Genomic DNA, 23,359 nt, shown 5'->3' on the forward strand with positions numbered 1-23,359 from the left:
GGAAGGGTCTCTACTTTCCTGCCTTCCTTACAGGGCTGAGAAGAGTGCCCAGAAGAGATAGGTGCTGACGAACCAGGAGGAATATCGCTTGGCACACAGGTTCCTGAGGCAGGGGCGGTGCTGAGAAGCCCTGGATACTCAGCTCGCGTTTGTGGCCCAAGAGGCGGTAGCTGCCCTGTGCTCCGAGGGGTGCTCTGGGCCAGGCTGTGCCCGGGAGCTGTTGCACGGGTCTTGTCTTCTCCAGTCCTGCCCTGAGGAGGACAGCTGCTCTGGGGCGGCCATCAGGAGCAGCCTGCGGTTGTCCACACGGAGTGTAGGAAGGACAGGGTCAGGTACAGTGTGTGCCCCAGGCCCTCACCCTGGCCTTGTCTTTCTCTTTGCAGACTGAGGGCACACGACTGCAGAAGGATCTCCGGACCTACCTGGCCTCAGTCAAGGGTAAGGGGCAGGGGGGCTCCTGGGGCAGACCTGGTCTGGGTAGGTGGGCTTCATGGGACATTAAGGGGTCTTTGCCACATGAAGCTAATGGGGGCAGAGCTGGGGTGGGGACCAGGGTTTGTGGTGGAGGGGTAAGTACTGGCAGTGGGGACCCACATACCTCCTGGGCCTTCGAGGTGGGGGCAAGGGTGACCCTCCCTGTCCCTCCCCTGCCTTCGTCTTTGTCTCCCCGTGGCCCTGGCTGCAGCATGGCCCTTCTGCCCCACAGCCATGCACGAGGCCTCCAAGAAACTGAATGAATGTCTGCAGGAGATGTACGAGCCCGACTGGCCTGGCAGGGATGAAGCAAACAAGATAGCTGAGGTAAGTGTGAGGCAGGTGACCTCGGTCATTCCCAGAGGGCCCTCTGGTCTCAGCCCTGTCTTGCCCTCTGGGACAAGCCCTTCTGGTTTCCGGGCATTCACATGCTGTGTGCCCTTGGGCAAGTCACCTTCCCTCCTTGACCCTGGGCTTATCTGTTCCCTTATAGTTGCCCTGGGAGAGGCCATAGGGCAGGAGTTACTACCCCCATTTTACAGCCAGGGGACCTGAGGTTCCGCGAAGCCTCTGAGCTGCGAACCCCAGGTCTCTGGGAGGAGAGAGCTGGGGACTGGGTGTGGCCCAGGCCCCCCACCCCGCCAACACTGGGCTGTGTACTCACGAGTGCTCACTTCCTCCAGAACAATGACCTCCTCTGGCTGGATTACCATCAGAAGCTGGTGGACCAGGCACTGCTGACCATGGACACGTACCTGGGCCAGTTCCCTGACATCAAGGTGAGGGGCGCTCTTTGTAGATCTGTCCTGCTCTGGCCTGGTAGCCTGTGCAGGGGAGTTGAAGGGGGGATAGAAGGATGGGGGAAGGGGTCAGCCTAGAGCTGGCTCAGGCCCTGAGGTGACTCTGCCCTGAAGGCAGGCATCTCCCTCACTGGGCAGTTCATCCCTCCAGGGCTGCTCCCTCTGAGGCAAGCCCCCCAGCCACCAGACCTAGGCTTTCTGAGCTGAGAGCTTTGGGGCCCCGTGCTTTTGGGTCTCCGGACTTTGGGAGGAGACCCCATGGTGCATGTGTGTGTGTGGCCATGTCACTGTGGAGTGACTATAGGGTTGTATAAGGGATCATAAGGGGATGTAAGGCCTGAGCACGTGTGCCTAATAGGTGCCCTCCACTGCGGCCAGTGAGCCCCAGGTGCCGCAGACATGGAAGCAGAGGTGTTGAGGCCAGGCGGTGACTGTTGTGCTTGACCTGATCCCTTGGGGGTTGGGCTCCATGCTGGCCCCCATGGCCACCCAATGCAGACACCTTGGACTTCTCAAGATGCCTTATGGGGAGTGTGCAAGGGGGGCCGATGGTGGTAGTCTGTGAGTAGAGAGGCCCGGGGTCCAGGAGGGCAGAGGTGTGTCGCACACAGTGCTGGCTGGTGGGTACTGGCAAAAATGGCTGAATATTGAAGGCAATGGTTTGACCTCTGTATAAGAAAGGACCCCCGAGGGCATGGGCTGCCTTGAAGGGGTGAGCTCTTTGCCCCCAGAAATGTTGGAGCAAGTGTTTCGAGCATGCATTAGATGCACTTCTTGAGCCTGGGGTCCACTGCCCTGGGCCCTTCGGCTTCATCCAGTTCCCAGTGCCCACAGCCCAGTTTCTCTGGGCCCAGCCTGGATCAGCATCCCAGCATGGGTGCCAGGGCCTGTTCAGCAATCCTCTCACCTCCTTCTGTCCTCCAGTCACGCATTGCCAAGCGAGGGCGGAAGCTGGTGGACTATGACAGCGCCCGGCACCATTACGAGTCCCTCCAAACCGCCAAAAAGAAGGATGAAGCCAAAATTGCCAAGGTAAGGGCTGGAGGGTGGGGCTAGGGGAGAGTCTAAAGGGGGGTCCCAAGTCACCTGGAGGGGCCTTCTTTTTGTGCTGTGCTCACTGCACCCCTCTGCACTGTTTGTTATTACTGCTCCCCTGGGGCGGAGTGGGTTTACAGCTGGTGACCAGTCCCAGAGAGTGAGTGGGGTGGGGGATGCTTCAGGGCGCACGGCAGGTGAGAGGAAGGCCCTTGTGGGCGCCTGGGTGATTGCCCACTTCCTGCCCATCCTCTGGTGCTTGCCCTGGGCCCTGGGCCCTCCGCCCTGCTCTGAGGCCACTTTCCAGGATGAGAACAGGCCTGGCTTGGGTTTCACTGGAGCGGCCCCGCCCGACCTGGCATGCTCTGAGTGGAATTCTGTCATGGGATCTGATGTGACCCTGTCTCCGCTGGAACAAGCCTGAGGGCACAGGACTTGAGCTGGTCACACTGTCCACAAGTGAGGGGCTGAGGGTGGATCCCCCCCTCCCCACCCACCCCGGGCCAGACCAAGCTTGCTGAGCCCCTCTGCCCCTGCTAACGATTCTCACATTTTGCTTTGCAGTTGGAGTTCACCCCTTTCTCTGCCCCTTGCCCAGGGTTCCTTTTAATTCTCTTAGTCTCAAGAGGCCTTTCCCTGCTGGGGGGCTGGCCCCCTGGAGGGTTGGCCAGCTTGTCTGTCACTGCATTTGGAACATTTGGACTTGGTGTTTAATATCTGTGTCTCTGTTTCTCTCTCCCCGTCTCCCTCCTGTTTCTCCACTCTCCTTTGCCTTGACCTCCGCTCCCTACCCCCAGCCTGTCTCGCTGCTTGAGAAAGCTGCCCCCCAGTGGTGCCAAGGCAAACTGCAGGCTCATCTCGTAGCTCAAACTAACCTGCTCCGAAATCAGGTGACACTGGCTTCTAACCTTGCACGTGCTGGCGCCTTCTGGTCTGTTGTCCTGTCCTTGGCGTGCTGGGCGCCTGTCTTGCAGTGCCCGGGCGGGGGAGGGCTCAGTCCCTTTCCTGGGTTGGGGGGCAGGGCCGGTTTCAAATGCCTCTGCTGAGAGAGCTCCTGCTTCAGATGAGACCTGAGGTCAAATGTGGGGGGCTGAGAGAGGCTTGGGGCTCTGGTCAAGCTGGGGTGGGCCCCAGTCTGTTGCTTCGTGCCCGAGTCTCTGGTAGTCCTGAGACTGTATGAAATCCTAGCCTCTGGGAACGCAGGAAAGCCTCTGAGCCACTTGTCCTCTCTGAGGGCTCCTGTCCTGACATGTGTTGTCCTTCAAGCCTCATAAAAGCTGAGAGGCTATCTAGAATTTGAAGAGACAGACCTACCCAGAGAGGCAAAATTCCCAATGCACAGGGACCCTTGCTGTGGGTCCTCATGATGCTCATGGACGGGGAGCCCTGGCAGGGCTCTTCAAGTGTGGCTGGGATGCTGAGACGTGGGGCCTAAAAGGTCTGCTTTTTGGGAGTTTCATGAGGGCAAACTATACACCACAGTGGTTCTGGAGGGCTTCTCGGAGGGGGCTCTTTGTACAAAACTCCTGACCAATCCTAATACCCTGACAATACTTCACTCTTCTCAGCCCTCTGCCCTTGGGATGGGCTGGGTTCTGGGTGAGCACAGCGTGGCCAGGGACCACTAGATATACCCTGGGAGAGGTGGCCTCATGATTTTCTCTCCAGTGAAACGGACAGGACTCCAGCGCCCCTTCATGGTCCTGAGGTGGGGGCAGGTGACGAAGCCCTGACCCACAAGGTTGGGTTTCTCTTTGGGCAGCTGCCCCATTTTTTCTGGGCCATCTCCTGATTTCATCATCTTCAGCTCACATGTGTTGAATGCTTGTGATGTGGAGAGCTCTGGGCTCAGCACGGGCTTGTGGCCCAATTTCTTACCTGACTTACTGCCTGATTTCTTTTAGGCCAAAGTTATGGGCTGACTTTGGAGTTGGGGACAGCCCCACCCTGAGGCTGGGGTGATGCTGGATCTCCAAAGTCTGGGGGAGATTGTCCGAGGGAGGTGGAGGAGGGGCTACAGGCCAGAGCACCAGCCCTCTCTGTAGAGTTCGGCACTTCTGGATGGAGGGGGATGGGGCCACTGACCCAGAGCCAGGGTTTCTGCATAATTGTCCCTGAAATGGGTTTGGCAGGAGACCAGGTGAAAATTTCTGGCGCCCCTGAGAGAAATTTCTTTCCCCCCTGAGAGACTATGGGGCTTGCGGGTAGTGCCCATGGCTGTTTTTGGGCTCCTGAGATGGGTGTGGGTGGGGGACCCTGCTGGGAGGGCCACACACCCCTACCTCAGGGGAGCCACTAGGGAGGCTAAGGCACATGATCTCATTTTTGGATGTTGGACTGCAGATGTTTGGCCTTTCGGCCAAATTGGCTTTCCCATTTGGACCCAATTTTTATTTGAATGTATCCTCTTTCTGCCCCCACCCTGCCTCATGCCTGGCTGGAAGCAGGGGAGCCTTCTGAGTTCCCATGGGCAGCTGTCTGACTGTGAGCTGGGGCACTGGGGTCCTGGGACTGCCCTGCTGGCTAACTTGACTTTGGGGGGGAGTGTGACCTGGTGAAGCTGTGCTCCCTCCAGCGGACCAGCACCACATATCCTGTGGGCTCGTTCTGAGCTGCTCTCCGCACTGGCCATGGTCCCCTAAGACCTGCCTGCAGGACCCTGGTGCCCTGCAGCATGGTAAGCGGGCCTGTTTTGGCCTGCTGTATGTATCCATCAGCATCTAATTGAGCCACAGGGGCTGCAAAGCCTGCCCAACAATGGACAGCTCTCCCCAGACTTCCTGCCACCCCAAGTGCTTCTGAAACAGCCAGAATATGAGGAATGTGACCCAAAGGGAATAACAGACACAGACCCTGAGTTCCAGGAACACTAAAATAGGGCCACCCTGTTCTTTGCAGCATTGCTGGGCATGTGACTGGGGCTTGGCCTGTGGCAATGAGCTGCTGTGCCATTGTCGCCATCATTGTCACAGATGTTCATTTGAGGAGTTAGGACCAGCATCGTGGGGTGGTGGCTGAATCGCCATGATGAGGTGGTCTCTGGGGGCATGGGAGCTGGACCAAGGCAGGTTCCTGGGGAACCTTGAGCCAGGCCCTTGGCAGTTAGGTCAGAGGGATGTGTGATAGTGCCAGCACTCGTGGTTAGACCTGTGAGTCATTCATTCTGTGGGTTGTATAGACTCACGTTGTTGGCCTCCACTCAGGTATTGGGATGCCCAGTGGGGTAAGGCGGGGAAGGCCTGCTGGATCTGACCCTCTCCAGGAGCTGCCCAAGGCATGCGTGCTCAAACAGACATTTCTTTTCTTTCTTTCTTTTTTTCCCCTACTCTACCTTTAATTTTTAAATTAGATTTAAAAAATTAGGCATAGGGCTTATGTTCATTCTAGCGAGTTCTGACAACCTGAAGGTAATTGTAGTTGGCAGCAGGGTGGCCCCTCTCTCCTCCAGCCCCATCCCCATCACCGAGGCTGGGGAGGCCTGGCACAGCAGGGATATGGGCTGACGGGCGCTGACCTGGTGCCTGAAGCTGGATGGGACAGCTGGGTGGGCTGGGGAAATCGTGCGCTTTGTGGCAGTTTGGCCTTCTGGCCAGTTGGCTGTCTTTGCCAGAAGGCCTGAGAATGTAAGGCTGCTGGCGGGAAGTGTTCTCCGGGGAGGGGCCTGCCACGTTCCTGGGTTGTGACTCAGACCTTGAATCCAAGTCACCCCCCTGAGTCACTCTTTCCAGCAGCGCCCTCCAAATGAGCTAGCAGATCCCCTTCTCTGCCCAGGGTCTGTGACTCACCCCTACCCTTGCCTTGGCCTCCGCCTGGAGCCTTGTTCCCTACAGTCTTTGGTTGTGGGATGGGGCCTTAGCGCCACCTGCTGGTGGGTATGAGCAGGCCCGGAGGGCCCTGGGCCTGCCTGGGTAGGGTAGGGTGAGGGCTTTGGAGGTGAGCACAGGCATCCTGCCCAGCAGCTTAGCTCCCTCCTCCCCTGGCCCTGCTCTCCCCCATCTTTCCCCTGTCTTTTCTGGAGGTGCCTGAGCTGCTGCCTCTGGCCTCCGGCTGGTGGAGACAGGTCACAGAGGACAGAGGGGTAGGGATAGGAAATTCTGATGCCACATCCTACAGGGAGGAGGCCGAGGCTGAGTAGGACCTGCTTTGAGAAAGAGATCTTCAGGCAGGGACATCAAGGGCAAGGCCAAGGGAGCTGGGGAGCAGGCTGATGCTTAGCCTGAGAGGGGTTCACATATAAGTGGGCAGAGTCCCTGCTGGGCTAGGTCTCAGGTCTGCCTTTGCCTCCTTCCTAGGCCCCAGCTCCTCGGCCCCTTGTCTCGAGAGCCTTCTTGTTGTGCCCTGCTCACCCCTCATCTCCCTCCTGGCCCCCCTGGGCCTGATGGGGGGGTTCTCCCTTTGGCTACGGCTGCTCTGCTTTCCCCTTCCTGGAGCAGACCCTACAGGCCTGGTTGCAGGTGCCCAAGGAGCTGCATGGGGCAGTCCCCCCGAGTGTCCTCATCTGGTTCACCCCCATCTTGCCCAGAGCCTTGGTCCCAGTGCACTGGGTGGGAGGTTAGGAGGAGCAGGTCTTGGGGGTGGGCTTGACCTGGCCTGGGCTGGCTGGGACTGAGGCCCAGCAGAGGGGAATGACCAGTCCCGCCCCTCAGGCAGAGGAGGAGCTCATCAAAGCCCAGAAAGTATTTGAGGAGATGAACGTGGATCTGCAGGAAGAGCTGCCGTCCTTGTGGAACAGGTGAGCCTAGGTCGGGAGGTCGCGGGGCTGAGCCCTCCCTGGCCTCCCTCCTGAGGCTGCCTGAGGTATCCTCCTGTGTCTGTCCGCTGGGCCCCATGCCCTCCCACGGTTTGTGTCTCTGGGGCGGGTGGAGGTGTATCAGTGTGTGTGTGGCTCTCCTGGCTGCCTGCACTGACCTGTGTGTTCACTTTGCCCTTTTCCTTCCCTCCTTCCCTCCCGCAGCCGTGTAGGTTTCTATGTCAACACGTTTCAGAGCATTGCGGGCCTGGAGGAGAACTTCCACAAGGAGATGAGTAAGGTAGGGCCTGGAGACCCCTGTGGGCCTTAGGCCTTGGAGGCATGGAAGGGGCCGGCCAAGCTCCCGCTTTCCGGCTGGGGTTTGGTGCACACTAGTGACCACAGAGCCACCCCTGGACTGTGGGGAGGAGCTACCTAGTTTTGCCCTCCAGGAGCTCTCCATTCTAGAGTGTCCAGCCCCAGTGGAAGTGCTGGGGAGGCTGTGAGCAGGACCCATAGGCCCAGCCCCTGCCCCCTTCCTGCCCCCAGTCCAATCCTCCTGCCTGGACAGAGCCAGCCCCTCTCAAGCTGTCCATGTTGGCCCAGGGAGCTCTGGGTCAGAGAATGGTGGCACCTTTCCTAGTTCGTAGGCAAATAATCAATAAAATACCAGAATTTTCTCAATTTTTCTCTCGTGTTTCTTAAGACATTGAAAAATGTCTGCTTTATCTGCCAGGATCCGGTGTAAGAAGAGGACTGATTAGCTTAAGTTCCTATGTTGTGTTATTTTCATTTTAACTTAACTGGCAGTTAAACTGCAAAGCAGAGTTGGAGAAGCCCAGTGTTGGCAGCCTCTCCCTCTGTGCCGTTGGTTGGTCTGACTCTGCCTCTTGGCCCCAGAGGAACAAAGTGATGGTAGTGGATTCTAGGCCCAGGGCGGGAGGAGGAAAAGCAGCTTGGGGCCTCTCTTTAGTCATCACCCTGACTATGGTTTCTTGCCTTTTAGGTCTTCCCTTTCTTTTCCTTCCTCCCTTTAAAGATTTGAGAAACTTATGAAAAATTAAAGAAAAAAACACAAACAAACAGAAAGGTGTTTGGGGGAAAGAAACATTTATGTAAAGTAGGAAGAAAATTCAGTTCTGAGCTTCCTGGTGGCCATGGCAAAAGAGGGAAATATTCTCAGTAGTGGTAATGTCCTAGGTACATGGGATAAACCTCTTGTCTTGCCTGTGCTTTTGGTGAAATCTCTGGCAGTTGTAATGTGGCCTGAAAACATCTTGGCAAAATGACCTTAACAATTAGAATTCTAGTTAGTTTTCAAAAACAAGTAAAAAAATTTAAAAACAGTACAAGCTGTGTGAGGCATTTTAGGAAGTTTCTACAAGTAGAAAGAAGAGAAAAAATAGTCCTCTGACACAGTAACGATTAGCAATGGAGCCCATTTCCTCCGTTTTTCCCCTTGGTTTTTCTGGGCTTGGTGTGCAGTGCCCAGTTCCCACTCATGTGGTAAGGAAAGCTTATTCCTGGCAGGGGTGCAAGGAAGGGGCTAGGGTATGGGGAGAAGCAGGGATGTTACTGGGGAGAAGGGGGCTGTTTGGTGGCCTCCGAGGCCTTCCCCACCTCCTTGCCGTTCCTCCCGCAGCTCAACCAGAACCTGAACGATGTGCTGGTCAGCCTGGAGAAGCAGCACGGGAGCAACACCTTCACAGTCAAGGCCCAGCCCAGGTGTGTGACACCCGCTGCCCTCTGGCTCTAGGTGGCTGGGGAGAGGTGTGGTCTGGGGCAGGGTCCTGGGGCTCTCATTCCTGCCAGGCCAGGGCGAGGCTCGCATTCCCTGCCCCCGGGGGTTGGGGGTTTGGCCTTTGTGGCTTGGCTTCTCTGTGCTCAGGGGGATAGGGTAGGGCACCCCACGTTCCTCTGGTGTGTCCCATCAGGGAAGGTGCACTTCTGGGCAGGCTGCGCCTTGCCTGATCAGGCCTGGGCCTGCCTTCCCCACCAGTGGAGTCGGAGCAGGCAGGGTCCCTGTGCAGCTGTGGAGGTGGGGCCCAGGAGCTAAATGATTCCGGACTGCTGCTGAGCCACCTGGGAGCTGAGCCTCCTCCGAGAGCAGGGAGCTAGTGCCATCTTTTCTGGCTCCTGCTCCTGGGAAAGCCTGAATCCCCAGAGCGTGGCATTCTGCATACCCACAAAAGCATCCTTGTTCCTGTCTTTGGCCTGGCCTGGCCTCTCAGGGCCCCTCCAGCTGCAAGGAGATTCCTGCTTCCTGAGGGGAAGGCGATTTGCGAGGGAGGGGAGAAGTGCCTTGCCCTCTGGCTGCCGCTCAGGGGAAACAATAGCGAGTCTGGGATTTCCCTTCCTTTTTGGCTTGCACCTGGGCCAGCACAGTGTGGAATGTATCTGTGACCCGGGGTGCCTGGGGTATCACCTAGGACCAAGAGGGTATTCAGCGAATGTTGCTGCTTCTCCTCTCCCTGAACATAAGGCCAAATTTGTGTGATAGAGAGGAAGGGGCCCACAGGGGGCCCTGAGGCCAAGGAGTGTGTAGGGGGCAGAAGGCCATTTCCCAGGTCCCTGCAGGGAGGAAAGGCCTCCCCCTGCGCTGCCCCTGCCTGGCCTCCGGGTAATGGTGGGAGGGTCAGGATGGGTGAGGAGGGTGGCGAGCAGCCGCCGGCCTGGGCAGTGCAGCTGCTGGATTCACGCTTCCTGTGGGAGAAGGCTGCTCTGAGCCAGCAGGGAGGGAAGTGGAACTTTGCCAACCTCCTTTGCACCACGGTGGCCCATTTTGCTGCCTGGTTGCCTCCTCTCACAGGCCCCACACTGGCTATCTGGCCCCCCACCCCGGTCCCTCCTGGCACTGTGGGTCCCCAGAACCCCTGTGTGCTGAACCACAGGCAGGGTGGGTGGCCGGCAGTGTCCCCCAGCTCATCAGGCCCTGTTTCAGGTCTGCTCCTTTTGCTCATTTTCTCAGCTCCATCCCAGGGCACCTGGCAGCAAGGCCAGTGGGGTCCCCAGGCCTGGACGATGGGGTTCTGAGGGCAGGGTCAGGCTCTCTTCATGGCCTTTGAGTATTAGGGGAGGCTTTGCCCTGTGGCATTCCTCTGAGCAGAGGGGCTGCTGATGAGAGAAGGGAACAGGCCAGCCTCGAATCAGGTATGACTCATGCCCAAAATGAAGGCCTCCGCGTCCCGTCCCTTCCCACAGAAAGAAAACTAAACTGCTCTCCCGGCTGCTCAGAAAGAAGAACAGGTACCAGCGCCGAGTGCTGCCTTGTGGGGGTGTCTAAGGCCAGCACCCCGGCTGGCCGGCCCCTGTGCATGCACCTAGCGCCCTGCTCTCAGGGTGCCACTAACCCCTAACCTGTCTTCCCGTGTGTGGTGCTGCAGACAGGGCCGCTGGTGGGAGGGGCCGGCAGGGCTGCGGGGCTGCTCTGTGGCCTGTGTGTTGTGGGGGCAGAGGGCTCGGGGCTGTGGGGGGGGGGGAAGGAGGGGGACAGATGGCCTGAGGTCAGCTGAGTGTGTTCCTCTCTGGACCACAGCGTGTCCGCCTGGCTGTGGCCCAGACCAGGAGGTTAACAGGGAGAATGTAGCCAGAAAGGAGGCCTGGCGAGGCTCGGGGGAAGGGCTCTGGTAGCACAGTGGTGGTTTTTAAAAATTGTGTGTGTGTGTATACTGTATTTCTGTATATGCTTTAAAGAGGCAAATACATTCCCCTGAAACCCAAAGTCAGTAGAGATGTGGAGGGACCACGATCTCACAGGCCTGTCGCCTGTCCTATCATCTAACCCCCCCCCCCGCCCCCTGGGGGATGTGGTCGCTAGCTTCTTTGTAGCCTTCCAGAGCTGCCCTTTCTGACACTCGTGAGCACTTGAAATGTGGCCGGTGTGACTGAACAGCTCAACTTTTAATTCCACTTATTTTAATATGAATTTGAACAGCCGCCTGTGGCCAGCGGCTAGTCTTCGTCCACGCCATTCTAGAGTTTCCTGATGCAAGAACAAATGCACATTTTTATCTTCCACCCCCTCACACCCAAGTGGCTGGTTTACGCACACCATTTGCCCTCGTTCTCTATTCTGCACGGAACCATATGGCTGGGAGACCTCCCCCCTCCCCAGCAGCCACTCTGCCTGTGGCCTCTAGTGGACTTCTTTTGTTGTCCCCTAAAGGGCCTGTGGGAGCAAAGGTGTGGAGACGGTGACGGCGGTGTGGGTGGGGAGTGTGGACCATGGGGGTGGGGCAGGGGTTGGCGTCCTGGTGTGAGCGGGTGGACAGGCAGGGAGGCTTGCCGAGACATCTGGGGGCTGGCTGAGGAGGGGGGCCCAGCCTGGGCACAGGGGCTGGTGTGTGACGTGTGGGATGAGACTCATTTGCCTCTAGGATGTTTGGCTTTCTTGTGCGGTGGAGCTGGGCTCCCTGGTAGAGCCTGGCAGCAGCCTGTGGGGTGGCTTCCCTGGGGATCCAAGACCTCCAGCTTGGAGTTCTGCCTGGGGCTGACGCTGTCTCCAAGGCAGGCCCTGTGCCCACGCCCCGTCATTTCCCCGATTCTGAGACATGTGCACGTGCATTTCTCACATGCGAGCACGGGGACATACACTCGTGCACACATGGCCATCACATTTCCACAGCACATCTGTGTGGACACACACACCCTCTCCTTTTCACACGTTGATGGACACACACTCATACACACATGGACACACATTTTCACACAGAGATTCCTGGGGCAAACATCCCATCCCACGTTCACCTATGGATTCGTACATTCCCTCTTGTAAGGGGCGACCTTCCTCCATCGGGCTTCCTCTCTGGTCTTACCTCCACAGTGACAACGCCCCTGCAAAAGGGAACAAGAGCCCTTCGCCTCCGCCAGATGGCTCCCCTGCTGCCACCCCAGAGATCAGAGTCAACCACGAGCCTGAGCCGCCTAGCTCGGCCACAGCCGGGGCCTCCCTCCCCAAGTCCCCATCTCAGGTAGGCACCATGTCCCCTCCCCGCCCTCTGCTTCCTCCTGCATTACCCGTGTCCCCTTCCTTCCCAGTCTTCCATCCCCAATACCGGCCTGGGTTCCCCTCAGCAACCCTGCCTTCTCTTGGGGGCACCTGTGACTGTGTCTCTCCCTCTACCCTCCACAGAACCCTCTCCGTCCCTTTCTCCCTAGCCCTTGGGGCTGTTGACTTCCTCCCTCTTCCTTTCCTTTTGGTACAGACTCTGGGGCCCTCAGCCCCAGGGCATCCAGATCTGCGAAGGTGGCTGCTTTCCTTCCCCCTCCCCTTCCCTCTTGGCATGGGGCCATGCAGGACCTTTACAGGGTCAGCAAGAGGAAGGGCTCAGTGAGGGGTGTGTGACGTAGCCAAGGGAACAGGCCCTGAGCTTCCAGAAGCCCCCCCCCCAAGCCTGGTCCCCACCCCCACCGGTTTCTCTAGCTTTCTGCCACGTCCCCAGGAGCTGGCCTGCGGCTCTGTTTGAGCTGTTAGCTTTCCCCAGCTATCCATTCCTGGCAGCAGCCCTCTTGGTGGTGGGCCACCGCCTGTCCTGCGGCTGATTAGGGTAACGATGTTAAGAGTGTGACAAGAGCCCACACTTGAATAGCACTTGTTCTGGGCCTGACACCATGCCAGCACTTTCTACATTTTCATACATTAGATCCTCACAACCACTCTGTGAGGCCCACCCCAGCCCAACATCTGAGGAAACCCAGGCTTGGGGGGTTTCCTGACCTGCTTGAGGCCCCCAGGTGGGCAGGTGTGTGGCCATCCTGCCCGACCCTCAGCGGGCACTGGCTCCGGCGCTGCACTGGCCTCCACAGGTGGCAGGCGAGCCAGAGTTCCTTCGGCGTGAGGTGCGGGCAGGGTCCCGGGAGGATGGAGAGCCCAGGCTGGGAAGGAGGCTGTTTCTCAGCTATGGTTTCTCTCCAGTGTCTCACCCAGCTGGCGGTCAGCCCAGACCTCCTCCAGCAGCCCCTGGGCAGCCGGCATGTTCTCCCTTTTTTCTCCTCTTTTCTGTCCTCTCCCTGTCTTTCTCTTTTCACTTCCTCCCCTTCCCATCCCCTCCCCTCATCCTCTCTCTCTGCACAGCGTTTCTGGACCTTCTGCCTCAGTCTCCCTCTGGGGGTGGTCCTGTGGTCCTGCGGTCCTGGTGTCTGTGCCTTGGGCAGCAGTGCTTCCTCTTGCTTCATCTTCTTTGCCTGGATGGGGCCACGGCCTGTGGTGTGACTAACCGTGGCTTCGTTTCTGTCTGTCTGTCTGCCCTGTCCCGCCCCCCACGCTCCGCTGTGCCTCCCTGTGCGGCCCCTCACCCGCCGACCCACAGCTCCGGAAAGGGCCACCAGTCCCTCCGCCTCCCAAACACACCCCGTCCAAGGAGGTCAAGCAGGAGCAGATCCTCAGCCTGTTTGATGACACGTTTGTCCCTGAGATCAGCGTGACCACCCCCTCCCAGGTCAGCCGCAGCCACCGCGGCCCAGCTCTCTCTTGCTCTCTCGGGGTGTGCATGGCCTTCTTCCTTCATCCCATGCCCTGCGCCTCTGCCTCGAGAGCCAGAATCTGGCCCTAGAGGTTGGCCCAGAGCCTCCCCCTTGCTCATTCATCCATCCCTCCATTCATTCTCCCTCATCCATCTCTAAGCATGTACTGTGGCCAGATGCAGGGACACGTGTGGGTGGTTCTAGTGGAGCGGGTCAGCTCAGTAGTGGTCTCATACCTCCACTGATGCAATGGCCGAAGGGGAGAGTGGGAAGTGGGGGAGGACTTGGGCCAGTCAGGGAAGGCTTCCTAGAGCAGGTGACATTTTCCAGGCGGCTGTAAGCTGATGCATTGCTTTAGCCAGAGATAGCAGCATATGTATAGACCAGGAAGGGTAAGACCTGGGCTCAGGAATTTCTGGGAGTTCAGTGTCTCTGCAGAGTGCTGCAGTGAGGCAGTAAGAGGAAGCAGTAGGAGCATAATTGGGAAGACCCTGGAATGTCTGGCCAAGGCATCTAGACTTTAGCCCCCAGAGCTGCTGCCTGGCTTTGGAGGTGGGACAGTGCTTGGGTCACAGAGCAGGGCTGCTGCTCGTCAGTGCCCCAAGAAGGTAGGTCATGCTTGTCCACAGATGGGCAGAAGGAGGGCTGAGCAGGAAGGTCACTGTGGTGGCATGGGAGTGGGCTACAGCTTGCAGAGACCACACTGTGCTCACCCCTCTGATCCTCGTCTCCAGGCCTTGCTTCCAGGGCGCTTCCCAGTAGGGGCCTCACTTGCGCTGCAGGCCCCCGTGCTCTGGAGCACTGCCAGAGAGTTGCTCTGCCCAGGGCCTCTGGGCTCTGCTCCCTGAATGCTCCTTCCCCAATCTCAGAGGCCTGGAGGGGAGGGGCAGGGCCAGAGGGTATAAATGTGGAGCGAGAGGCAGTTGGGAACTGAGGACAGTGGTCTCTGCTAAGAAGGGCCTGGGGCGAGTGGGCCTCAAGCCCCAACAGGAGGACCGTAAGTTAGAACTAGGAACTTCCAATATAGGGTGGCTAGTGGGCAGGTGGGTTACCCCCTGGCTCAGGGCCCTGGGAGGCAGGGGAGCTCCTGTCTGTAGAAGATGGCCAAGGCTGGTCCAGGAGGACCTGAGTGGTGAGGAAACTGGGCAGCATGACATTTGGGATGGCATGCTGCTAGAATGCTAGCCAGCTGGAGTATGTCTCCATGCTGGCGGCGCACACGAGGGAGACAGGGTGACGCAGAGCGCTAGTGAACACTGAGTAGGGATTGGTGCCAGCCACTTATCTACGCGACCTTGTTGGGTTTTCAACTATGCTCCGGGAGGGGGTTGTTGCCCCCATTTAACAGGTGAGGAACCCGCGGGGCCTGCCCTGCAGCTAGACTGCCTGCACCTAGTGTGTCGGCCTCTCCGTGCTCACGCTCGCTGCATGCCTTCCTTGCTACCCCGTCTGCCCACTTCCAGGGAGCCGGGTCTCTGCCCCAAGGGTGGGAAGCGTACACCATGGGAGCTGTTGCCCAGGGCTGGGGTGGGCTGTCCGTGATGCTGTGCTAACAGGGCTGCTTTGCAGGGCTCAGGTGAGTAGCCTGCGTCCCTGCACCGAAGGACAGTTCTGATCCTGCATGGTGGGGTGGCTGGCCTGCTGGGAGGCAGGGCGGGAGGGCGTGGTCTGCCCTTTGGCCTGGTGACCCTGTCCCCTTGGAGCATGAGAAGGCAGCAGTCTGGGCTTGATGGACTTCTGACAAAGGGCTGGTGGTGGGGCTGCCTGGGGGAGGGAAATGCTGCTGCCAGCTGGTGGCAGGGCACCTAAAAGCCATGCCCTCATGGTGTCTTGAGCACTCACTTCCTCACTTAGACAGGGCAGGGTTATGGGGACAGAGCTGTGACCTACCCCCCCGCCCTGTCCCTGGCTCATTAGACAGGGACCAACCTAAGGAAAGTTAGTGGCTGGGGGTGAGCCTAGGGCAGCGGCTTGGGGATCGGGACCCATGTCCAAGAAGTGAGACCACATGGCCCGGGCTCTGAGGGCTGTGGCTTGGCCCAGAGTGGATGCCTTGTCCTCCGAGCTGTGGGATAGCTGGCATCTTGTATTCTCAGATATGGGAATCTTGGGTCTCTCCTGATAGGCCGCAGCTCAGCTGTAAAGGCCTTTCTGGGAAGACTGTCTCCCCAGGACCCAAGCCTTGGGTCCTTCCTGATGGAAGACCTCAGGGGGACACAGGTGGAGAGGGTGCTCCTGGCAGCACTGGGCGCCATCAAGAGCAAGTAAACATGGGAACCTGGGCTGGCCTGGGCTGCTGGGGCTATGGCCCTCCTAGCATCTCGTGAAGTAGGGCAGGAGGACCCAGGGCCAAACCAGGGCCCTTTTCTCTCAGGCATAGTGTTCCCTGGCCCCAAAGGGAAACCCTGTGTAGGAGCTGGAGGTGCCACTGAGCAGGCCCCACCTCCTCAGAGGGCAGCGTGTCCTCTGAGCGCTGGTGCTGACCCAGCCCATCCTCCCCAAGGCAGCTCTCTCTCACTTGTCTGGCCCAGCTTGCCATGGGGCTGGCTTCTCACAGGGAACACAGTCTTTGGGGGCCATGCCTGTTACAAGCATATTCTGGGGCTGCACTCGGGCCACTGAATGGGAATCTCTGGGGGTGGCTGGGGGTAGGACCGGCAGTGTGAGCACAGGTACCCCCAGTGTTGGGGAGCCCACACTTAAGATTGGGCTCCTAGGCAGTGTGTGCTGGCTCAGCCCTGTCCTCACTCTGTGGGGCTGGCTGGTGTGTGGGTGTCACCACAGGTGACCTGTCCGTCTGGGCAGCGAGGGGAGGCCAGTGCCTGTCCTAGGGGCCCTCTCAGTTAGAGGGCGTGTGTGTGGTCTTATCCAGCCTGGGTGGTGGACTGTGAAGCTTCTTTGGGGGGAGGGCGGGGGGAGGGCTGGGAGAACCCGTGGGTGCGGGGAGCAGAGAGGAGGAACAGGCACTGGTAGACCGTCTCAGCTTGCAGGACAGGGACAGACGGCAGAGTTGGGCCTGATGTTGGGCTGGTGGGTCATTGCCCCAAGTGGGTCTGTTGCTGGTGTCTGAGGTGGGTGGCGGGTGTTGTCTCTGTGCGTGGAGCTTATGCCAGGGTTGTGCAGGGGCAGTCTCCTGTGTGTGTGAGGCAGACGTGTCTGTGAGCGTGTGTGCCTCCTGTGTGCACGCCGTGGGATGCTCGAGCCTGTGACTAACTGCCTTCCTCCTCTGCTACTGCTGCCAAGTTTGAGGCCCCGGGGCCTTTCTCGGAGCAGGCCAGTCTGCTGGACCTGGACTTTGACCCCCTCCCGCCTGTGGCCAGCCCTGTGAAGGCACCCACGCCCTCTGGTCAGGTTGGTCTGAGTCCACCAGCACCTGTGGGCCCATGGGTCTCTGAGGCACTGGGTCCTGGGCTCATGTCTGGCCATGTGTGCCCATCTGAGCCAGGCCCTTGGGGTCCTGGGGTCAACAGGCTCTCCTCCCACTCACTGCCCTTCCCCTGGCCCCAGCTCTTGTCACCTCCTCCAGCCCTGAACATGAGGAGGGGAAGAACAGACACAGGTCAGGCAGAGGACTGTCAGGAGGAGGGTCAGCTAAACACTCACTTGGTAACTTATGGCCCCTGTCAACATCTTGCCCCTCTCCTGGCAACAGCCCCATGTCTGGGCACTCCGTGGCTTGGGGTCTCAGCCCCTTGGCAGGTATCCAGGACTTGGCCCTCTGGAGACCTCAGAGCTTGGCTCCATGCTGCCCTGTGCCTGCTGGACTCTAGGGACCTGGGGTGGGGGTCGCTGGGGACTGCTTGCCCACCCCCATCACTAACCTCTGTACTAACTCTGTCCTTCTCCCTCTGCTGCGCTTAGTCAATTCCGTGGGACCTCTGGGAGGTAAGCCGTGTTTGCTCTGTGCCCACCCCCGGGGGGAGCTGCTCCTCCGTGTGTGCCTGGCCCATCCTGCCTGGTCCTGCACCTAGCCTGTTCACAGGTGCATGCACATGCACGCACGGGCCGGTGCTCATGTGCACAGGGAGCTGGCCGTCACTGCTTGTCTCCAGCTGTCCCACTGCTTTCCATCCGTGGAGAAACTGCCCCTCAGCCAGGCCCTATGGGGAAGGGGCTCCTCAGTTAAGCCAGAGAAGAGGGTCTTCTGTGGTTCGGCTCCGTAGTCAGGGTCTGTGAGTGGTCACCTGGGATGGATGTGCTGTCCTTGTGCTGGTCTGAGGCCTGCGAGGGGGGCCGTGGGGTGGAGGGTCTTTGTCCTTGAGGAGTTTTCTGTCTGTGGGGGTGCTACAGGGCAGTGGCATCAGGGAGCTGTTGGGACAGGGGAGAGAGGGAGGGTGGCTTGAGATGCAGGAGAAGCAGGGCGAGGCCAGGTGTCCTTCTGTGAACAGGCCTGCTGGGCAGGTGTCCTTGTCACTGGGTGGCTCGGGCGCGAGGCTCAGGGAGGGCATGGGACTTCATCAACAACCACAGTGCAGCTTCCGCAGCAGCAGGAGAGCTGGTGTGGAAGTGCTGCTGGCACACTCTCCCGCGAGCTCAAAGGCTCCAGATAACCTTACTCTGAAGGAGGCCAAAGAAAGCCTGGTGCGGGCAGCCGTCGTGATGAGAGGATTTTGGTGGGTGCTGAGCTGTGTGCGGTTCATTTGCACCTGCTCATCCCCTTGGCAGTGCTAGGAGCAAGGACGTGGGAGTGGTTTTCCCTTTACGGGTTCCATGTCTGTCCCCCACTGGGCCACGCTGCCTGCTGCAGGTACCCAGTCTCCCTTCTGCCAACACTGGGCTGCTCACAACTCTCTTTTCTTGTCTCATGCCCTTGCCCAACACCCTCTCCTTCCTGGTCTCCCACCCCTCCCGCCCTGTTCTCCCTGGTGGCCCGTCACTAGCCCACAGAGAGTCCAGCTGGCAGCCTGCCTTCCAGGGAGCCCAGCGCTGCCGAGGGCACCTTTGCTGTGGCCTGGCCCAGCCAGACGGCCGAGCCGGGGCCTGCCCAAGTAAGTGTCCACCTGCCAGCCCCCACCTGTCCCCAGTCTCTGGGGGTGTAGCAGCGAGGAAGAGCCCGGAGGAGGGGGCACAGGATGGACAAGGCTGCTGTGGGCCTGAGGGTGAGGCCAGGGCCATGAGCCAAGAGGCCCCAGGATGGGGCTTGTCATTCCTGCTTACTGTAATTCAGGCCAGACGGGTCCTTCTCCTCCTCGCCAACTCCAGCCTCCCAGCTCAGGCATCCCGCAGAGGGAGGGAGGACCGGTCAGAGCATCTACTGATTTATGGCAGGCACTTTCCAGAATTTTCTCATTTAATTTTCACCCTAACCTAGACATTTCCTCCTTTTACAGATGAGGAAGTGGGGGCTAGGAAGCTTGAGTGATTGCTCCCAGAGCTCGGAAGTGGCTGAGTGTGAGTGTTGGCCCAGGTCAGCCTGACTGAGGCTGGGCAGTGTCCACTCTGCCTTGGCCAGGCCCCCGCCATGGTGCCCAGCACGGTGCTGCCCTGCCCCCTCCTCGGGGAGCAGGTGTCCAGGGCCAGGCAAGGGCTGCTTGGCCTGCCCTGAGTTGTTTGGGCTGGGACAGGTGCTTGCTTCTCTCCCTGAGCGTGGGGGTCTACTGGCTTAGCCACCAGGCCAGGCAGGTGGGAAGAAGCTGAGGCTTGGCCAGGTCTTGGGCATAGAGGGCAGGGCCTGTGAGGGAGGGTCTTGGTGGCATCCAGGGGCTTGTGCAGCACGTCACTTGGCATCTCTGTGCTGCCAGCACCTTCTCCAGCTGCTTCTCCAGCTGCTGCCCATGGCAGGGACCTGGCCTTTCCTCCAGGGGCTCCCTGTACCACACAGAGGCACTAGTGAGCCACTTGGGGTGCTACCCTCCATGGCCCCTTTCCCTGTCCTGGTTACAGCATCTGTCCTGTGTCTGACCCCATGCCGGAATTTATGTTGCAGCCGGCGGAGGCCTCGGAGGTGGCGGGTGGGACCCAACCTGCGGCTGGAGCCCAGGAGCCCGGGGAGACAGCAGCAAGTGAAGCGGCCTCCGTAAGACGACAGGGACCAAGGCCCTGTCTTTTCTTTCCTGCTGTCCACCTGCCCTCCCGCTCGTGGCTCCCCAGTCCCGTGTCCTGCCTGTGCTCCTTGCTCTGTGCTGGTCCAGGTCACAGTTCCTGTCAAGGAACCCGGAGGCAGACCAGTCTGGCATCAGTCACAGAGACCCTCCCCTTCCCTTGCCCCTGTGGCCCCTGCCCTCCCGGGACCAGCTCCCCGCCCATACTGACTGTGCTTCCTCCCCCAGAGCTCTCTCCCTGCGGTGGTGGTAGAGACCTTCTCAGCAACTGTGAATGGCACCGTGGAGGGTGGCAGTGGGGCGGTACGCTTGGACCTGCCCCCAGGGTTCATGTTCAAGGTAAGCCCTGGCTTGCTGACCCCACAGCCTCTGCTGCCATTTGACCCGACAGTGCCCTTTTACAGATGAGGACAATGAGCTGGGAGGCTATGTGGGTTTGCCCAAAGTCCCCCTGCCTCCACTACCCCTGCTACCCAGTCGGCGAGGTGGCGTCTTGAGCCCTGGTCCTGCTGCTTTCACGTGCTCCTGGTCACCATGTTTCCAGGGTACACTGAAGCCACCACAAGGCCTGGTGCACTGTGCTAGGTTGCAGGTGGGACCAAAGGGCTCGGAGGAAGGGGTGTTGAGCTCTCCCCCAACCGCTGCAGGTGCAGGCCCAGCACGACTACGTGGCCACTGACACGGATGAGCTGCAGCTTAAGGCTGGTGATGTGGTGCTGGTGATCCCCTTCCAGAACCCCGAGGAGCAGGTGAGGGCTCCGGCCGGCGGTGGTGGGAGTGGCCAGCAGGGGGCAGCAGACACCCACCACTGCAGACCTACAGGCCTGGCCCGCAGCTGCTACCCCTCCTCCTCCTCTTTCCTTTTCTCTTCTCCCCTCACTCCTTTTCCCCTCCCTTCGCCTCTCCCCCATCTCTCTCCCTTCCCTTTGGCCCCTTCTCCCGTGCTATCACATTTCCCTGGGTCTCTCTCCCCATCTCCGCGTCCCCTTTGTCCATTTCCTGGGACTGTCAGCTTTCCAAATTCTTCCTGTTTCCTCCTTTCCTTGGCTCTGACTTTCTCTCAGTTTTTCGCATCTAAGTGTCTTTCTCCCGTCCTCCCTTCCCTGCCCCTTAAGGTCTCCTTCCCCTCCTAGGACAGGATCCCCGGCCACCTATCCGTGAGCCCTCCTGCCCAGCAGTGAGCTGGTGAGGTGCCTGCTCGGCAGCCTCATGTTGGGCTGCCTCCTCCAGGCTGGCCTTGCCCCCTGCCCACAGGGACAATGTGTGGCTTCCTGCAGGACCCCCGAACAGCCCCAGCTGTGTCCGCAGCTGTTTCCCAGGCCAGATACCTCCCAGACCTTTCCTCTGCTGTGGCTTCTCCTTATTAGTCAATCTCAGAGTAAGCTCCCAGTGGAGTCTGGGGGCTGGCACAGAGCGGAGACTGCCTTCCTAAGTTCCGACAGGCTGCTTGGTTCAGGGCGCTTTGGCTTTTCAGCAGGAGCCTCACTGTGGGTGTTGAGTGAGCTGGGACTTGAGGGCAGCAGGTACTGACTGAGGCCACAAGGGCTGGGAGGTTCAAGTAACAAGGATTTCCTGGTCCCAGTGCTAACTCTGCCAGTTCCACTCAACCCCCGGGTCTCCACTCATGTCCTCCTTGGGCCAGCCCTGGACCAGGTGGGATTTTAAGAAGCAGAATCCTGGCCCCTGGCCCATGGTGGGAGTCACGTAGGTGGGTGGACATAGGTCAGAGAGGACATACATAGGGTCTGTGACAGGCAGGCAATGGCAGAACAAAGATCTAGGGAGATGCCAGGCTTAGCAGGGTCAGTGATGGCCTCCACCATGGGCAGGGATGTGTGGTCCCTGCAGGCCCAGGGGTCAGGGTCTGGGGCTAGGGACCTTGTCAGGGCTTGGGTAGGTAGGCCCTGTGAGGGGTCAGTATGAAAGCAAAGGCCAGGTTTGAGGTGGAGGTCTTGATGGGGTGGCCTTGAGTCACTTGAGAAACTTGAAACAGAAATTTCTGGTATTGTTTGTAGAAGTCTGGAAGGATAGCTGATGTGCTCTGTAGGCACCAGACGGTGGGAAGTTCCTTGGCCTGGGATTGAGGGCGTTTAGACACATTCAGACCAGTGCAGCAGTTAGACTGCCTTTCTAGAGAGAGGAGGACTTGCCCAAATGCCAGAGTTAAATCACCTGCTGAAGGGCAGATGGCTCCTAGCTTGGGCAGGTTTGGGTCTGGGGTAGCAGGGAATGCTGCCTGGAGGAGGCATTCTTTCAGGTGGGTGTGATAGGCTGGAGGAAATGGTCAAGAGGAAGAAGGGGACATCCTCCCAGCAAATCTCAAGGGAGACCCATGCCCTCAGGATTTGAGTGCCCTCTGTCCCCATCCCTGTGTGACCTGGGTGCTCTGCTTCACTCTCAGGATGAAGGCTGGCTCATGGGTGTGAAGGAGAGTGACTGGAACCAGCACAAGGAGCTGGAGAAATGCCGGGGCGTCTTTCCCGAGAACTTCACCGAGCGGGTTCAGTGAGGGCAGCGGCCGGTGCAGCTCTCTGGGCATGTGAAGAACACCTTTTCCCGAAAAATGTGTGGTTTTTTTTTTTTTTTTTGATTTTGTTTTTAAACTTTTGAAAAGCAAAGGGAGAGGAGAAACCTAAGCCAAGAGGTGTTCTCCCAAAGATTAGGTTGTTTTCCAAAGAGCCTGTTTTCGGCAAGTCCAGTGGAATCACCAGTGTTCCTGAAGCTGCTGTGTCCCCTAGTTAGGTTCCTTGCCCCCGCCCCCCCCCACCCCTGCGCCCGCTGTGTGCCTGGCCGCAGGGGGGGTGCTGGGGGCTGCTGAGCCGCCACACTTGCCTGAAGCTTTGGCAGAGCAGCCTGGGCAAGGGTCCTCTTTTTCCTGACAGCTGCTGTGGGTGGGGTCAGGTCTCTCCGGAGACCTCAAGGCCCAGACATCAGCCTGGCCTGGCCTTGCCCCGCAGACCATCCGTGTGCTGTTTGAAAATAAATCTTAGTGTTCCAGACAAAATGAAACAAACTGACAAAAACACTCAGAAAACCTGTGTTCATTTATTTGTCCTCACTCCATTTCTGTCTGCAGTGTGATGAAACCGTGATTATCGGTGGCTTTTCTACTGAGACAGTCCCCCCCCCCCCCCCCCGCCCAACCCTCTGCCAGGGCAAGTGCTGCTGATCAAGGGGCTTCATTCTTGCAGTTCCCCCACCAGCTGCAGCGTGCTCACCACCTCCTTTTGAGTTCCTCCAGGCCCCGCTGAAAGCTTCAACCCCTGCCCCCTGGCATTTTAACTAGTGGTTGGTTGGGGTGCAGGTGATGGGGGCTGAGAGACGGGAAGGGAAGGCGCCTGAAGAGCCAGCTAGGTGCCGCCCTAAGTGGCATTATTTAATATGTGTGAGAACTCCGGGGTCAGGTGCCAGGGCTCCATCTCCCCGAGGAGGAAACTGAGGCCCAAGGAGGCTCAGTGACTTGCTGGTGAGTAGTGGGACAGGGTTCTGAACCTGCACAGTTGGCCTCAGGTGCATGGGGAAGGCCTAAGCCTGGTGCCAGGAAGGACAAGCTCAGCTGGCCCAGCTTTTTCCTCTTCACGCTGCCTGCCTCCCTTTCCAGCAGGAAGGTCCCCACTGCATGCAGCCCAGATCTTCAGCTCCTCAGTGAGCTCGGCCTGCTGTGAGCAAGCCTGTGGCACACACAGTGATGGCTGGGTCCGGTGTGCTTGTGGGCCTAGGGACCAGCTGGACTTCCAGGTGGAAGGGACTTCTCTCTACATAACTCTGGATAGTGGTAAAAAGCTGGTGAAGGAGATGATGTCAGAAACTTAGCTTTA

At 59.0% G+C, this 23,359-nt stretch overlaps 1 protein-coding gene across 16 annotated transcripts in view; it reads left to right on the forward strand.

Moving 5' to 3' along the window:
- BIN1 (bridging integrator 1) overlaps nt 1-22,566 on the forward strand; it is a 55,483-nt gene extending 32,917 nt beyond the window's left edge. The window contains exons 3-20 of one of the 16 annotated variants that reach the window (XM_087853658.1): nt 384-438; nt 707-801; nt 1,158-1,253; nt 2,199-2,306; nt 3,107-3,199; nt 6,956-7,041; nt 7,264-7,339; nt 8,681-8,763; nt 10,240-10,284; nt 11,861-12,008; nt 13,347-13,475; nt 16,744-16,851; nt 17,362-17,385; nt 18,381-18,488; nt 19,427-19,516; nt 19,770-19,880; nt 20,189-20,290; nt 21,943-22,566. In XM_087853658.1, the coding sequence (XP_087709784.1) occupies nt 384-438; nt 707-801; nt 1,158-1,253; nt 2,199-2,306; nt 3,107-3,199; nt 6,956-7,041; nt 7,264-7,339; nt 8,681-8,763; nt 10,240-10,284; nt 11,861-12,008; nt 13,347-13,475; nt 16,744-16,851; nt 17,362-17,385; nt 18,381-18,488; nt 19,427-19,516; nt 19,770-19,880; nt 20,189-20,290; nt 21,943-22,050 (1,665 nt within the window). In that variant the 3' untranslated portion in view covers nt 22,051-22,566. Of the gene's footprint in view, nt 1-383; nt 439-706; nt 802-1,157; nt 1,254-2,198; nt 2,307-3,106; nt 3,200-6,955; nt 7,042-7,263; nt 7,340-8,680; nt 8,764-10,239; nt 10,285-11,860; nt 12,009-13,346; nt 13,476-16,743; nt 17,403-18,380; nt 18,489-19,426; nt 19,517-19,769; nt 19,881-20,188; nt 20,291-21,942 lie in introns of those variants that run through there. The other 15 variants (XM_045777677.2, XM_045777664.2, XM_087853353.1 and 12 more) reach the window with 15 other exon arrangements.
- Nucleotides 22,567-23,359: the final 793 nt, after the last annotated feature.

This window comes from Ursus americanus, chromosome 1 (assembly GCF_024610735.1).
Source record: "Ursus americanus isolate L20-20 chromosome 1, mUrsAme1.1.p, whole genome shotgun sequence".
NCBI classification, from domain to species: domain Eukaryota; kingdom Metazoa; phylum Chordata; class Mammalia; order Carnivora; family Ursidae; genus Ursus; species Ursus americanus.